The sequence below is a fragment of the Camelus ferus genome, chromosome 24 (genome assembly GCF_009834535.1).
Source record: "Camelus ferus isolate YT-003-E chromosome 24, BCGSAC_Cfer_1.0, whole genome shotgun sequence".
Classification (NCBI taxonomy): domain Eukaryota; kingdom Metazoa; phylum Chordata; class Mammalia; order Artiodactyla; family Camelidae; genus Camelus; species Camelus ferus.
Genome location: NC_045719.1, coordinates 17,544,934 through 17,562,298, shown reverse-complemented (window position 1 = coordinate 17,562,298; position 17,365 = coordinate 17,544,934). Strand labels below are relative to the sequence as shown.

General features: G+C 46.4%; 1 protein-coding gene across 5 annotated transcripts in view; it reads right to left on the bottom strand.

Annotated features, from left to right (window-relative positions):
* The window catches only part of MOCOS (molybdenum cofactor sulfurase), a 46,611-nt gene that overhangs the window by 22,656 nt on the left and 6,590 nt on the right, over positions 1–17,365 (bottom strand). For all 5 annotated transcript variants that reach the window (XR_004314927.1, XM_032467254.1, XM_032467255.1 and 2 more), the window contains exons 2-8: positions 17,220–17,309; positions 13,481–13,547; positions 12,051–12,695; positions 8,286–8,362; positions 6,079–6,278; positions 869–985; positions 46–507 (exon numbers count right to left, since the gene is read on the bottom strand). Coding sequence is in view for 4 of the 5 variants with exons in the window: in XM_032467254.1 (XP_032323145.1) it covers positions 46–507; positions 869–985; positions 6,079–6,278; positions 8,286–8,362; positions 12,051–12,695; positions 13,481–13,547; positions 17,220–17,309 (1,658 nt within the window). In the remaining variant the exon portion in view is untranslated. The remainder of the gene's footprint in view (positions 1–45; positions 508–868; positions 986–6,078; positions 6,279–8,285; positions 8,363–12,050; positions 12,696–13,480; positions 13,548–17,219; positions 17,310–17,365) is intronic.

Sequence of the window (17,365 nt, the reverse complement as noted above, 5' to 3'; positions counted from 1 at the left end):
AAACAAAAAAGAAGCAGTCTCTTTAGCTGCCAGTAAAACCCTTACCTCAAATGCAGCACAGGATTTGATCGGGTAGATGTAAAGGTTGGTGATGACACGTGACCCAAGGTCCCCATCTGGGACACCTGCAGCTTTCTCTGAAGGGGTCAGCTGGGTTCCAGTGGCCTCCAGCAGAGGTGGGCACAGACCCACAGCATGCACAGTGGTGAGTGAGTTGTTCCAAACCCTGGCGTCTGGGGGAGCATCTTCCTGAGGTGAGGGACTACGTGTGGCCACGATGGCAGGCACAGCGTCCTGAGCCTCGCTCCCTGTTGGTGGGGCTCCAGCCTCCCCGGGGGTGGCCAGAGGGAGCTGTTGGCCATGAGGCGGGCACAGATGGGTTGCTATGATGAATCTGAGAAAGGCCTGGGCATCCTCCAGCGTGGACATGTATCCGAATGAAATCCTCACGGATCCCGTCGGCTGCCCATCAATGAGGTCCACGTCGTCTCCGCAGACATGACCAGCCTAGAATGAAACGAAATAAGCCAGCTAGAGTGACTCAGTCCTCACGGATAAAGTGGAAACCTTCCCGTGAAACAATTTTTGTCAATTTCATGTCCGAGCGCACTTTCACATTAGCTTGCCCCCTGTTAAAAACCCTCTTCTGCTTTACAATTTCCACCCTCAAAGTGAAAAATGACTGCCATGGAGATACTATCTTGCAGCATTTTCTATTTTTGTTGACCCCTTTTCCTTTGCACAGTCACAGGTGGGCTCAGAGAAATAAGCTTGCAGATCCAGGCTCAACCCCAGACACACGACCAGCCTCCAGGGCAGTTGGAGGCACTGCCATTGGGTCTCGCTGGCCACAGGGTCCAGTACCAACCTGAAGGTGCTTCTTGACCATCTCGTCACTTATCCCCAGGTGCCTCTGGCAGGCCCCAGTGTTACAGAAGCAGCCGGTTCGCACGTGGATGTTGTAGAGACTGGCCATTTTGTCTACCTGTGGGTTTAACATATGACGTGGAACCAGTGTTAGGAATGTCCAGTTTCACTCTGATTGCCCAGGAAAGAGTTACAAATCAATATTTGGGCCTCTCTTTCCCAACAGTAAGATGAAAATATGAGCTTGAAATTTTACTCTAAAATTTCATGACCTATCATGGGTTTATGAAACACATTTTATAAAATGTTACCAATAATTCAAGTTTATCCAGTTAGGTTATAGACATATGCTTGAGAAAAGTGAAAATATCAAATTCACACCAAATTCCAAGAGCTCACATGTAAAACAAACAATCTGATTTTTCAAATGAGCAGAAAATCTGTATAGAAATATTTCCAAAGAAGACATACAGGTACATGAAAATGTGTTCAAGATCCGTAATCATTAGGGGAATGTAGGTCAAAACCACAATGAGATATCATCTCTCAAATGGCTAATATCTAGCATCTAACATCACACCTGTTAGAATGGCCATTGTCAGAAAGACAAAAATAACAAGAGTTGGAGAGAATGTGGAGAGAAGGGAGCCCTCGCGCACAGATGATGGGAATGTAAATTGGTGCGGCCACTATGGAAAACAGTATGGCGCTTACTCAAAACATTAAAAACAGAACTAATTGCTGGAACCATGATCCAGCAATTTCACTTCTGGGTATTTAGCCAAAGGAAATAAAATCACTATCTCGGAAAGATATCTGCACCCCCATGGTCACTGCGGCATTTACAACAGCCAAAACATGGAAACGACCCAAGTATCCATCAAAGCATGAATGGATAAAGAAAATGTGATGCATATAAATATACAATGAAATACTACTCAGCTATAAAAAAAAAAAAGAAATCCTGCCATTTGTGGCAACATGGATGGGCCTTGAGGGTATCATGCTAAGTCATAATGAAAAGAGCGAATAATTAAGTCAAAGACAAATACTGTATGATCTCACTCATACGTGGAATCAAATCAAAATTCACAGATACTGAGAACAGACTGGGGGTTGTCAGAGGCAGGGGATGGAGGGTGGGTGAAGGTGGTCAAAAGACACAAACTTCCAGTTATAAGATAAATAAGCCCTGGGGATGCAATGTACAGCATGGTGACCATCGTTAACAACAGTCACATAACATTAACAACAAAATATACAAATACTATATTGTGCATTTGAAAGTTGCTAAGAGAGTAAATCTTGAAAGTTGTCATCACAAGAAAAAAAATTGTAACTCTGTGTGGTGATGGATGTTAACTAAATGTGTAGTAATCATTTCACAACATAAACATATATCAGATCATTACATCATACACCCAAAACTAATATAGAGTTAATCAATTATATCACAATTGTTTTTAAAAAATTTAATAAATTAATTTTTGAAAAAAAGAGCCCACATGTTTCAAGTGAGATTCTCAAGACTAAAATCTGAGTGCAGCTGGGATGTGGAGCGGCTCCTTGGCGTCCTCTCCCACAGGGCTGAACCCACAGCAGTTTTACTGAGTCACCACTCAGCAGCCCTGCCTCGGCTCCCAGCCCAGCTGTAAACATCCCTGTGTTGACATTGTGTGTTATTGACTGCATTTCATAATGTCCCAGACTTCGAGTTGAATCACAGAACTGTTACTCAATCCAGAAGTTCCAAGGCTCTTTCCTGCCCCCTGGCAGCTGGACAGGTGATTCGTATTCGCTCAAGGCTCAAAGGTGAGCCGGCACGAGGGATGTTTATTCCAGCTCCTCTGTTTGTGGCTCAAAGGGCTCTATTCCTCCACGGGCCTAGGAACCCAGTGAGGGCCCCCAGCCTTGGTGACTCAGGCTAAGCTTGGAGGAGTCCTCTAATTACATTCAAGCAAAGAAACACATCTTTCCCGGCTGGATAAGCCTTTGAAACTTTTCTCCCTGGGAAGTATGTGTGGGGTGGCCAGAAGCACTAGGAACATGACACCTCCTGCAGACACAGGTCACCAGGCGGTCAGCCCGGCCTCCTTGCTGGGCAGTGCACAGCAGTGATCCACCCCCCACCCCCTGTCAAGGCCACAGCGGTCTTCACTTTAGCCACCTCCCCTGGACTGTCAGAATGAGAAGAAGCCAACTCTGCTAACGAAATCCAGGAGTCGTCTGCTCTTGGAAGTGAGACTTGGTGGCACCACTGGATCTGGCCAACTCCACCTCCAGAGTCAGGTGGTCTCCAATTAAGGGGTAACCTCTTGGAAAGCCCTTCACTCCCGGACCCCATCTCCTGCCAAGCTGAATTAGAAGTCTCCCATGCCCGCTATGTATTCACTGTTCCAGCTACCATGGCCACAAAACAAGCAACCCAAACTTGGTGGCATCATGACTCCATCTCCTCTCACCCTGTGAGCCCTGTGGAATCCCACACAGCCACGGCCGTGCCCAGCCAGATGAAGGAGGTGTTTGCTGCTGCTGGATGAGTGCTGCATCCAGGGAGGGTGAGAAACCAGCCTGACCACAGTGCAATGGAGCAGTTGCTCATACCAGCCTGCTGTGGAGGAGCTGTATATTGTATCTCATTTAAACCCATCAGCGGGGTACACTGTTACCTCCATTTCATGGAGTCTTGGGGAGTTTATATTAACTCACGCAAACTTGCAGAGCCAGCGAGAGGCAGTCCGAATCTGAACCCATCCTCCTAACCACTGGGTAGAGTGATTTCTACCAGAGCGGAGAGTGACAGTCAGAGGCCAGGATATCAAAAACCAGAACCCAAAGGCTTCTCATGCTTTTACACATCCCCTGAAAAAGAGACAGCCAGAACCAGCCATGACACCATCTGATCTTTCTAAAAATTCCTCAAGTCCCTGTGGGATTCCCGCACGTAAAGTAGCCCAAGGAAACCAAAGCTGGACTTTCCTGAGCCGGCAGAGGTGGCCGTGCCTCAGCCACTGCCTCCATTCATAGCATGAGCTTCCTCTGCAAACACACGTGGGGAGAAACCCATCCTGTGTGCGGGCTCAGGGAATGAGAGTCCTGGTGAAGTCAGAGAGACACTTGGAAAGACCTCTTTCTTTTTTAGTTTTATTTTTTTGTGAGGTACAGTTGATGTACAATATCATATAAGTTACAGGTATGCAACATAGTGATTCACAATTTTGAAAGGTTATATTCCATTTATAGTTATTATAAAATATTGGACAAGCCGCTTTGAGGCCTCTCTGGGCCAATGGGGGATTCTTTCACCCTTCTGCCAGCCATAACACACTTCATGGTCACCTATCCAACTACCTCCATACCCCTCAGGAAATACAAACATTTTAGGTTCAAGAATGAAGCTTACCATACCAATTACCTAGAATAACACATTTAAGAAGGCAAACCTTTGGTCCCAGTGTATTTTTCCACTTGCCCCCCACCAAAAGCATTTAAAATGGTCTACTTCTCAATCTAAGTGTCCATTAACAGATGAATGGATAAAGAAGATGTGATATATATATATGTTTTATATATATATAATATATATTATATATAGCTGATATACAATATTATATATACTATATATTATATTTATAATCAGTGGAATACTACTCAGCCATAAAAAAGAATGCAACTTTGCCATTTGCAGCAATATAGATGGACTTGGAGGACATTATGCTAAGTGAAATAAGTCAGACAGAGAAAGAGAAATACTATATAATATCACTTATATGTGGAATCTAAAACATACAACAAACTAGTAAATATGACAAAAAAGAAACAGCCTCACAGATACAGAGAACAAATTGGTGGTTATGAGTGGGGAGAAGGGAGTGGGGAAGGGCAATTTAAGGGTAGGGGATTAAGAGGTATAAACTCTTAAGTATAAAATAAGCCACAAGGGTATACTGTAAAACACAGGGAATGTAGCCAATATTTTATAACTATAAATGGAGCATAACCTTTAAAAATTGTGAATCACTATATTGTATACCTGTAACATATAATATTATGTATCAACTATACCTCAATCAATCAATCAATCAATCAATTTAAACACTGGGGAATAAATTGCCTGCTTTTGACTGGTGTCGGGCTGCTTCTGCTGCAGTAGGGGGTCTGCACAGTAAACCCACCCAAGAGACAGCCTGTGGTTGCAGAGTGTCAGCCCCCAGACACCAGTAAGAACTGACATTTCCCCCAGAAGAATATTTCTCAACTTTGTTCCTCGGAAAAGTGGACATGATTCCTTGAGAAATGACTTTGAGAAATTCTGGGTTTAACCGAGGTGGACAGGGATGGTGGCTTTCAAGGAAAGATGAGCACCATCTTCCAAACTTCCCTGATGATCCAGTCTGCTCCTCACAGCCGCTCTAGAAACCTGGGCTCAGGGAAGGGAAGAAAGACTGTGACACCCTGACCTGGTGACCTCCTCCTGCCATGGGTGCTCCGTGCGACTCTAGACTTTATGATGTAATGGGCAGTGACCAGCTTGCTCAGCTGTGGCAAGGATCCTGGCAGTTCCCAAGCTGAAAACCACTACTTGCCGTGTTTCCATGGGAAAATTCAAACAAAGGGTATATCTGCAGGAACTATTTTATAACCAACTTCCCAAATCCTTTGAACTCATAATATGCATGAACCACAGCAGAAATCAGGGCTTTTGTGCTACTCAGGACATCACTTATGTTATGAGTTATGAGTTCCAAGCAACATGCAAACAAATGATGAAAGGCCATGGTTTTGTGTGGCACTATATTATGGTCTGATGTATCGCCAGGGCTACCAAGATGTCTACGTGAAATGACCTCAGGCAGGCTGTTCCGTCTGCACTATTTCAGGGCATCTTCCCTTGCTGGCAAGCTGTCAGCCGCCCCCTTCCTGTTATCAGAGACTCACCTTCTCTCTTCCCACTTGAAACTGACCACCTGTGGCTGAAGAAAGAGAGATGAAGATCTAAATAGCCAAGCTTGTTAGAACTGCGTGTAAATGAGAGGAAAGAGCTTCTAAGGAAGGGCCAGTGATCTCTCCAACAGGGCATGGGATTTGTCTTGGCTCCTGCAAGGGTCCAGAGGCCTGGACTGCACATTTCAGGGCTCAGAACAGCTGCAGAGGTCCAGACAAGAGCGACCCTGTGATAAACAGGGTCAGCGAGATGGAAAGAAAGCCCACCTGAGAGTAACCAATGATCCTCCCGTGGTCGTCGAGCACGTTGAAGCTGATGACCGGACCCTGAACCTCCGGGCTGCTGAATTCAGAGTCGCTGTAAATCCGCACAACTGGGGCTCCATTGGGGTAGCGGAGGGCAGACAGGGCAGCGTAGGTGTACCGAGCCAGGGTAAAGGTGTGCTGCCTGACGTTCTCCATTCCACCTCAGGATAGTCACAGACACGAAAGGGAATCATGAACATCATAGAAAATTCGCTACAGTCGAGTTGTGTTAGACTCAGTTAACAATGTTGTGTTACACTATCTCATTTTTAAGAAAATGATTCTTTTTACTTTATTTTAAAAAAATTTTTTAAATTGTAGTATAATCAGCTTACAATGTGTCAATTTCTGGTGTACAGCATCATGTTTCAGTCATACATGTACATACATGAATTCCTTTTCATATTCTTTTCATTATAGGTTACTACAACATATTGAATATAGTTCCCTGTGCTATATGAAGATGAAGTCATTATAACTGGCAAACCTGGATCTTAGAGTAATGATTTTAAATACTTGTAAATAGTGTACGGTAAGCCCACACTATAAATGTTTAGGTCGTTGGCACCAAACAACAGTTTTCTGTTGCTGTTTCTGTAGAATTTTTCCTTTGGAATTGTTGTCATCTTCCTTTTTTTTTGTAATTAATGTTACTTAAGCACGCAGATAATTTAGATCCTTTCGTAACAGATCACAAAAATGTCCAATTTTGTCTTTAAATGTATAATTTTTTGCTGTTTGTTTTTGTTGGTGTTTAAACCATTTTAATATTATACAAAGCAATTAAGTATACTTCCTACAACATGGATGAACTCTGGAAATATTATGCTACATGAATTAAGTCAGACACAAAAGTACAAATATAGTATTATTCCTCTTATATAAGGTGTCTCGAATAGGTGAATTCATAGAAACAGAATTCATAGAACAGAAAGGGGGAGGGGAAACAGGGAGTTTAGTGGGTAGATTCTCAGTTTGGGAGGATGGAACAGTTTTGGAGATGGACAGTGGTGATGATTGCTCAATGATGTGACTATACTTAACGCCACGGAATTTTACACTTAAACATGGTGCACAGAGTTTGTTCTACAGAGTTCAACACAAATTTTTCCGAAAAAGAGTTAAGTAGGAAAAATTAGGGTTTACCTCACTGTGGGACTGTTACTGTCAATCTGCAGAGATGCCCTGCCCTTGTGGTTTGGATTCCCTGTTAGTATCTTTCCCTGTGAAAGTGCTCATTTCTCAATGTCTGTCTTGATTATCTCCTCTTTGTCTGGATGATGCCCAATCACCTCCCTGCATCACTGTCAGGGTGACCCTCCCTTCCCATGAATCGTGTCTGCCCCCAGTGTTGGGCTGAGGCTGCCCCTGGTTCACCACAGCCCCATCTGCATGTGGACGGGACAAGCAGTGCCACCCCGTTCTACAAGCTCAGCCTCTGGAAGGAGCGCCCAGAGCACAGCAGAGGGGTGAGACCTAGCTCACCAGACAGGGGTTCTTCCAGCCTTGTACCTTGTGTCAACCTCCCTTAGATGGGAAGTGGCATCCATCTGGGTGTCAGCCTCTGAGGAGGGTCCCCCCCCTGCTCACACACCCCAAGCACTTGTCAGGAAAGAACACATGTGTCATCGCAAAGGCCAGCAGCAGAGACAGTGGTTGGGAGCTCAGGGTTAAGCATTAGTGTTGCCTGAGTTTAAATCCCAGCCCTCCCAGGTCTCAGCTCCCTGACCCCGAGGAAGGCATTTAGCCTCTCCGAGCATAAGCCCCTCTGAGGGCAAAGCGGGCTCATCATAATGCTCCCCCATGGGGAGACCCAGCAAGGTGACAGCCCAGTAAGGTCTCACGTCTGTAAGCATTCCCAGGGCAAGGACCAAGGATGGCTCCTCTGCTTCTGCGAGGTTATTAATCTCTGGGTTGGGAATGTCTCTCGCTTGTTAAAATGTTCTTTTAACCAACACACACACACACAAAAGCCCCAGTCTCTTGCTCTTGCCTCAGAAGTCATTTTTGGAAGTTCTTTCAAACCAGCTTCACCTGCATTCAGTGTAGAGCTTCCACGTGCCAGTCTGTTGCACCGTCCCTCCTACATCCGGGCCCCCCCCATGCCAGGGCTCCCTCAAGGTCACAAGCAACAGGAGCAAATCCACATGATACCGCTGTCCACTGACCTGTGAGGTGCTCGAGGGCATCAAATCCATGTTTTAGTGCTATGATGTCAAGGAACGAGATTGTGCCATCTTCAAACCTGTAACAATGGTGAGGGAGACGAGGTCACGGGGTGGTCGACGCCTCCATGAGCATTTTGCGCGTGTAATGATGAGGCTTTGCCTCTAGGCTTAGCCGTCATCTACGAAGACCTTCCCTCTGCTGCCTTAGACGACACTGCCCTCGCCTCCTCCCCTCGGGACAGAGGGCTGTGCACCCCAAGACACATGCGGGCTGCCTCTGGCCCTGACCTGCTCTGCAGGTTTCTCAGGATCAGCTGGCAGTGGCGATAAAAGACAGTCACCACATTGGAAGACTCTGGACTTGCCAATAAACCGCAAGCGCTGTGGGCCATTGAAATGCTGCCCTTGACCCCAAGAGAACACCTCTGACAGGGCATCAATTCAGTGAGACCAGTCGGGCAGCCATGAAGTTCTTAACAAGAGTCTATGATTCCAAAGTCTACAGAACCACAGGCTTTGGTAAAAATTACAAGGCTGTCAGTACAGCAGAGGTGTACCTTCCTGGTTATCAAGGTGTTCATTATGTTTGCATTTTATAATTCATGTAGGCAAAATATTCATCAAATCTTTATTGTCTGTGCACCGCATGCCGGGCACTGTGCTGGGTGCTAAGAATACAGCAGCGAACATGACAGGTAGAAGCCCTGCGCCTTCACGGGGCTTCCATCCTCCTGTGGGCACAGATACAAGGAGCAACAAACAGCAAACATGCAGAGAAGCCAATTAAGCAGCGAGCCAGGTGGTGACAACTGCAAGGAAGCTGCCCAAGCAGGAGGGCTGGCGGCTGCTTTAGAGGAGAGGTCGGGGGACGTCCTCTCCGAGGGAGATCATTCGAGCAGAGATGGAGTGGACGTAAGGGGGCGAGGGAAACCGCTCAGTTTTGAAACAGCTAAGCTCACAGTTTCCGGGGGAAACTGCATTCCAGGGAGAGGGTACAGGTGGAGGGGGAACAGCAGAGAGGTCAGAGGGGCCGAGAGCAAGTGAGCAGGGCGGAGAGTGTAGGAGAGCAAGTCAGAGAATGCCCCCTGGGTGGGACAAGTGGCCAGAGGGCTCTGTGCAGAGAGGAGGGACAGGATGGGGCCTAGGTTTTGATAAGACACCTCTGGCTGCTGCACTAGCGAGGAGGAAGGCTGGGTGACAGTGAGAAGATTCCAGCAAGCATCTGGATAAAGGATGGTGACACACAGCAGCCTGAGGACAGCTGAAGCTTTCAGTGGAAATATCACGTTTTGCATCTTAATACTCTAGGGATAAGAGTTGCTCAAAAAATCACTACTGCAATGTTAATTTCCTTATAAAACTAATGGTAATTAATAGACATACAGAATTAATCATGAATCGATAATGAATCAATTCATCATTAATTGATTGCTAGTAAACAAGTAAATAATTACTCTTTAATAAGTTAAACATTATTAGCCATTAACAGCTTAGGTTATTAATTGATCAATAATAAATATTTATTGATCAATAATTAATAAACTCTTAGGAGAAAAGGGAGGTGTTTTTGTTTCCATCAAGTGTTGTCTCTCATTGGGTTATAAAATAGAAAACATTAAGAATGTGGTCCAGGTACATGTTCGAGAAACATTTGGTTGGGTATTAAATCTCTAGTCTGAGTTCTAGGTCTCGGTTCATAAGAAAAAAAAAAAAAAACGAGGCTTCTAATGGTAAATAAATACATTCAGCTTTCTGGGAATCTTGGTGCAGTATCTGCTATAAGGCAATTCACCCAAATTGAAGGAAAGAGGTCTGGTCCAGCCCAGCCCACCCACGCCCCGCCTGCAGTGAGCTGCACTGCTCTGGGTGTTCAGGAGTCCCTATTGGCTAAAAAAAGTTTGGGTTGTCGTTTGGCGCTGCCTTTAATGTGTACGATGCACCTGTCATTCTTTTCTCACTTGGTTATACTACGTGCTGCTTTATCACACTTTGATTCCAAAGGTTTTACATGGCATTCCTGTTTTAGAATCCCCCAGCTACGGAGAAGCCCTAAATAAAAGAGATATCAGGTAGCCACATCGTGTGCTGATGCCAGCTCGGTCTTGGTGCTTCACCTATATTAGCTCTGAAGAGCTGTAGCCTTTTAGAGGCTCACTTGAGAGGAAAAACATGAGGAGCAGAGGTCAAGTCACACGGCCCTGTTCCCACAGCCAGTGTGCCCCGGGGCCAGGATTCGCTCCCCAGGGGTCTGGCTCTGGGCTCTACACTCTGGACCTAGGCCTCTACTTCCGAGGCCATGCCCCCCCACTGCAGGCCCCTGGTCTCTAGGGGATCTGACCCACCTCCTCATCCAGGCTCCGGGGCCTTCTCAGGCACCAGCTGGGTGACTAGCTCCGTCCCAACACCGCAGTGCCCCTGCTGGTGGACCCAGCGGAACCCTGGTCAGCTGCCACTCTCACCCTCATACATTCAAGCACACGGGTCCCAGCCACCGCCATCCGGGAGATTCCGGGCTTGAGCCACACCGCCCGCCCCTGCACCCTGAGGAAGACAAAGGTACCAAGAAACCCAGGCAAGGAGCTGCCTGCCCACAAACTTTCTCTGTTAACTCCCAGGGGGGCTCACAGCAGCCGCTGTTAGCAGTGCCCTGCAAGCCTGGTAGCCTCTGGTTTAAACGATTATTCTCGCTGACTAAACACCAAGCTGAGCTGATTCCAGCTGCTGAAAACCAGCTATGCTGTCAACGCGCGTGCACACTTGTCCCAAATGGTGCCGTCTTTTTTTTCCCCATGAATATGAAACTTTACTTCAAGTTTTCTTGTTTATATATTATTCAAACAGATTAAAAGGAGAAACAGATCAAGTTTCATGCCTCTCTTTCATTGCAATTCTCAGTACCTCGATCAAGTTCCTTCCACTCTTTCCGCTTTTGTAGGTGAAATAATTCTTGGAGTCGATTGCTGCACTGACGCTTGAAACCTGATCATTGAATAAGCCTGTGATTTAGCAAAAAACCAGGCACACCGGGCACGTCTGCCCCAGCTGCACACTGAGGATTCTGGTCTCTTTTTGGAAATGGCCTTACATTTCCAGTTAGTTTAGTTGCTATGATTTTTCCCTTGAACAAGTTTGCAAAGTTGTGTTTTTTTTTTAAGGAACTGTACTTGCCCACAAGTCCGAGGCGGCTCTCTATAGTCTCAAGATATAGCACTGCTTAGCTGCAATTTGTGGGAAGTGACATGTGCCTGTTTAATGAATTTTCTGGTAAACCCTATCTTGCTGTCTCGTTACTCGGAATTTTGAGTGGCTTCCTTCTGGAAACGCTGCTGCTACCGAGAGGACACAGGCTGCTGGTTGTTGTTTTCAAGGCACCCCTGTTAATATTGTGGTTTTTGTTGTTGTTATTTATTGCTATTTGTTTCTTTCTACTAAGGGTGCTGTCTTTTTAAAATCACTGCTTTAATTGATGCCCCCCTCTTGCCAGTGCTCTGAGCAAAGGGTGGTGCCCACCCTCCTGACTCCCTGGAAGGCCTTCCCCTATTTTGCCCGCAGCCCTTATCTGCAGGCCCCTGTCCTCCCACAGCTGTGACGCCCACATGTAGGGCAGAGACCACAGTCACCTATGGCAGCTCCAGACCACCTCTGCCTCCCAGATCCGAGCCCTGCCAGCCAGCGCGGTTCTGGCCCCTTACACAGTCTTACAGGTGGCACAAGCCAGACCCCAGCCTTGCTGACTTCTGGCCGCCACTCACATCCCCAGGTTACCTTTCAGCCACCGACTCTCTTGGGATATAGAAATCGTCTCCTGCAAGGTACGCAGCGGCCGTGCCTCCTCCAAAGTAGGTTTTCCTCAGCAGAGGAGCCGAACGATTATTCACCAGCAGAGCTCCCAGGCCAGTGGGGAACCCAAAGATCTTGTAGAAGGAGATGGGGACAAAGTCGGCCTGGTGAACCGACAGGTCTAGAGGCGAGGTGCCCACGTAGGCAGCCGCATCCAGCAGCACGAACCACTTCCCAGGCACGCTCATGGGGCGTGTGTGCCCGGACTTGACCTCTTCTATCCAGGACAGGGGGTATCTAGTTCCGGAAAAGTTACTCTGAGCCGGGTAGCAGAAAAGATGCGGAGGCTGGCAGTCCTGGTTGCCAGCGGCAGCAGCATCCTGTTTCTCCACCGACCACATGTCCTCAGGCCTGATTGGGATGGAAGTGACATTCATGGCCGCAGTGATCTTCCTCATGCCCACCACGGAGGTGTGACTGTCGGTGAGGTAACAGAACCAACTCCCGCTGCTCTCTGGGCCTGGGGACACCCACGGGAAAGCTTCTGCCACCAGTTTAAGAGCAGCCGTGCTCCCGGCTGTGAAAATCACAGTGTAGTCCTCCGGGGAGGTGTGGAAGTGCGCCAGGATCCTGGAAGAAGCACAGCATTAGGCAACTCCTTGGTCTCCCTCCAGTGTCAATGCTTGGAGGTAGCTGGTTTTCCACTACGACGTCGCTCTACCTTAATACCTAGGGAAAAACCGGATAGGCTTTGCCACAATTGTGAGGTTCCGGCAGGGGCAGCGGAAGTTGTGGGAAGAGGAGGCAAACAGGTTCACACTGGCAAAATCACCCAGCCTCCCAAATCTCCATCTCAAGTGGATAAGACTAAAATCCACAGCTACCTTAAACTCAGTTGAAAATACTCCCTTCTTGGTCCACTGTCTGGCTCTATCATAGTAAGTTTTAAGTCATCGACTTGTTCCATGTTGCCTTTAACATCGGCAACCCTATAGCAAGAGAGTATCACTTTCAGATTGGAAATAATTTGAAATTGTATTGATTCAAGCACCTTTAGGTACCGCCTAGAAATTATTGGCCAAAAACTAACAAATTTGTTATATGCAAATATTAGTTAAAGGGGGGGAAACTGAAAAAACAAGATGTCTAAACATGAAACATGAAAGGGGGAAAAAAAAACAGAGAAATTGTTTTTCTTCTCCCTGAAAACAAGATTTAGGAACCTGGGTCACTCCTCGTCATTCTGGCCCCAGGAACTCTGGCACCAGCCCAGAGCCACACACAACAGCTGTCCCTCACTGTCATGGTTCTGGGTCTTCCTGAAAATAATTCAAAACTTCTGTGGGATGCAGGCAGGAGGCAGGAAGTCCATCCACCCACAGGCGCCCTCCCAGGCTGGCGCCCCTGCTGCTCACCTGTAGCGCACCTGCTCCACCGTGTCGTGGGTGAGCTTGCTGCTGATGTTCTGGCTGTGAGGATTACCTGGCAGGTTACAAAGACAGAGCCGTTGAGTCACTACTTGCGGTCTCTCCTTTTGTATTCCTCCAAATCCCTCTCCTTCAGTTTCTCAAAATGTAAGCCAAAAAAAAAAAAAAAATCATACGACCCAGCAGTTTCACTCCTATATACTCTTGAGAAATGAAAACATATGCCCACACAAAGATTCATGTACATGCATGTTCACATTAGCTTTATTTGTAAAGCCAAATTCTGGGAACGGCATAAATGTCCATCAGCTGGTGAACAGATATAAAAATACGGAAACACAAAACAGGGAAACAAACAGATAGACAAAACAACCGAAAATTATGTGGCTATAAAAAGGGGCAAACTACTGGCCATGTCACAATTGAACCCCCCAAAAATTAAGTAAAAGACACCAGACACAAGAGGTCATCTATTGTATGAGTCCATTTATATGAAATGTCCAGCAAAAGCAATTGTGCAGGGATACAGAAAGTAGTGGATTAGTGGTTGCCGGGGGTTCGGGGGTTCAGTGCCCGGTGGGGAGGGGTTGTGGGAGTAGGGAGGTGGGCATCAGAAAACTGACTTGGAGAATGAGCGTGTTCTGAATGATTTATAGTGGTGATGGTACCACTTGGTAATGTTATTCAGAATCACTTAATTGTACACTTGAAATAGGTGAGTTTTATATGTACAATATAACTTTATAAAGCTGTTAAAGTAAAAGCGTTGCCTCACAAGAGGGAATCTGGGAGGTGCATTTTGGAGATGGAAATCAGCTCGGAGGCAGCCAGGCCATTGCAAGAACCTTTCCTACAAGTTTCCCACTAGGTGGCCTGCCCAGCCCTGTTCACTGATTCCCGGGGGCCAAGCACACAACCTCAGGAGGCTGCCCTTTCCCCTACCCATGAGACCCAGCCATGAATGTCACTTAGTTTAAGTCCCTATCTGTTGCCTGCGTTCCCACCCCTGCTACTGGCACCACTCCTGCCTCCTTCTCAAAACACGTGCAGGGGGCCATCATGTCTCCCCCTAGGCCCCCATTCTCAAGGCCAAAGACTCACCCAATTTCACCCTTTGTCAATTTTGAGTGTTTCTCCCCTCCTGGTGTCCCCCCTGTATGTGTCCCAGAGCATCATTATCTCCCTCAAAATACACACCCAGGCGTGTATATGGAGTTTTCCAAGGGCCTGGCCTGCAGGGTCCGATCAGGTGCAGGACCACACGTGCACATTTAAGGCAGTCTTGGGCTTTTCTATTTTAGGGTTTTTTGTTTGTTTGTTTTTTCTTCTCGCACCACACCATAGGGTCACACTGGAGATCTGGCCATTGAAGCTACCAACCTTTCTTTCCCGTCGCAGCTAGTAACCTGTGGGATTGGATACTTATCCCCACTGCCTTTCATCACCTTGGCTTTTAGTCCCGCATCGTTAGGACCACCTGCAGTCTCGATTCCGTCACCTCTCAGGCCAGCACCTTCCCCACGGTTAGGACTCTTACAGGTTAAAGAAGAATGGCAGGTCTCTTTGCAAATCACGGATTAAAATCAAGATAAAGTCTCTCCCTGGAGACTGTGCCCCAGATTTAAATCTCTGCTGGCTACAGGAAACTTAGTGTGGCATTGCAGGACCATTGTGAAGCAAAGCAGTCTGGTGGGGGCTAAGGGATTGTGCTCTGGAGCCACACTGCCTGGAGACTGCCCCCCACCCCTGGCTCCCCAACTTCAGCGCTTCCTGACTGTGTGACGTCTGGTTAGTCACATACCCTTTCTGGGACCCATAAAGCACAAGTGATAACAGAACCTGTACCATAGCTTATGAGATGACAGAAGCTGTATCTTAGCTTGTCACCAGGATGGAGAGGATACAGGTAAAGCACCTGGAGCAGCACCTAAAGTGCGGGAGGGCCCAGGACGCGTTAGGTATCGCTAGTCTCATTAGCACGGCTACAGCTGCTGCTACTATTATTCCAAACTCCCTTTCCAAGGTTATCTCCTGATCACACTATGCTGACTGATGCCCTCGGTGACTGCCCATTGTTGCTAGAATAAAGATCAAACTCTCTGGAGCATCTCCAATGCCCCTACCTGGCTCTCCATCCATACCTCCACCGCTCTCCTCCCCTCCCTGTGTTCCAGGGCTGCTTCCTGGAACCACTGCAGGGTGTTGGCTCATGCTGTTCCATCTGCCCGAAATGCCGTCTCCTCCTTTTTCCCAAGTGAATTCCTGCTCATCCTCCAGCATCCAACCCCTTGCTGAAGAAGTTTCCCTGACACTCACACTGCCAATCACCAATCCTCTTTTGATACAGATCCCCACGGTGCCCAGGGCCTTTTGGTCACAGACTTTTGCTCAGATGATAATTTACTTTTTTTACATTTTACTTTTACATCTTACCCTACTTTACATTTTTACACATTTGTTTGGAGATCACTTGATTAAGGTCTTGTCTTGACTAGACCATAATCCATGAAGGCAGGGACTATGTTTTACTTTGTTCCCATTGCAGTGCCATGCTCCTGACACCAGAGTGACTTAATAAAAATATATGGACTCAGCAGGGCAGGGAGAATATAGCTCAGTGGTAGACTGTGTGCTTAGCATGCACAAGGTCCTGGGTTCAATACCCAGTACCTCCATTTAAACCTAATTACCTCCCCTGTCCAAAAAAAGACAAAATAAAATAAATAAATAAAAATAAATAAATAGATACCTGCACCCCAATGTTCACTGCAGCACTATATTCAATAGCCAAGACATGGAAGCAACCTAAATGTCCATCAACAAAGGACTGGATAAAGTTGTGGTATATTTATACAATGGAATACTACTCAGCCATAAAAAAGAATAAAGTAATGCCATTTGCAGCAACATAGATGGATCTGGAGATCATCATTCTAAGTGAAGTAAACCAGAAAGAGAAAGAAAAATACCATATATGTGGAATCTAAAATAGAAAAGAAAAGAAAAAAGAAGACACTAATGAATGCAGCTACAACACAGAAACAGACTCACAAACATAGTAAACAAACTTATGGTTACAGGGGGAAAGAGGGCCAGAAGGGATAAACAGGGAGTTCAAGATTTGCAGAGATTAACTACTATATATAAAATAGATAAAAGAAACAAATTTCTTCTGTACAGCACAGGGAACTATATTCAATATCTTGTAGTAACCTACAATGAAAAAGAATATGAAAACAAATATATGTATATATATGTATGATTGAAACATTATGCTATACACCAGAAGTCAACACATTGTAACTGACTATACTTCAATTTATAAATAAATAAATAAATAAATAAATAAACAAACAAATAGAGAGAGAGTGAATGAATGAGTGAGTGAATGTTCCTCCTGCCGCCCCACCCTCTGCACGATGCCAGCCCCAGAGGGTCACCGCACCACCAAACACAGCACCTTTGTACCCCTGTGCCCTTCCTGACACTGACCCCTTCTTCTGGAAGTAACCTGTGTGTCCCTGAACAGTTCCTCCCATCCCAGCAGCATATGTGCTACAGGGAGTCACTCCGGGTCCTTGCCTGACCCCCTCTCTCCTGGGGCTCACTTAACTTTGTGTGTTCAGCACAATCCCTGTCTTAACCTGACATTTATTAAGCATAGAAGTATCAGCTGAAGGTAGCTGCCTAATGTCCAATGCAAAAATCAGTTAGTGTTTTTCGTTACCATAAACATTTTCCATGAGATCTTTAGTGAAGTTTGTAAGCTGGCTCTGGGGGAATAACGTGGCTCCTGCATGGTCAAGGTAGACAGTTCCTAAAAGAAAACACAAAAGAAAGCTGTGGTTATTTTTCAGCGCTATTCCACTCATT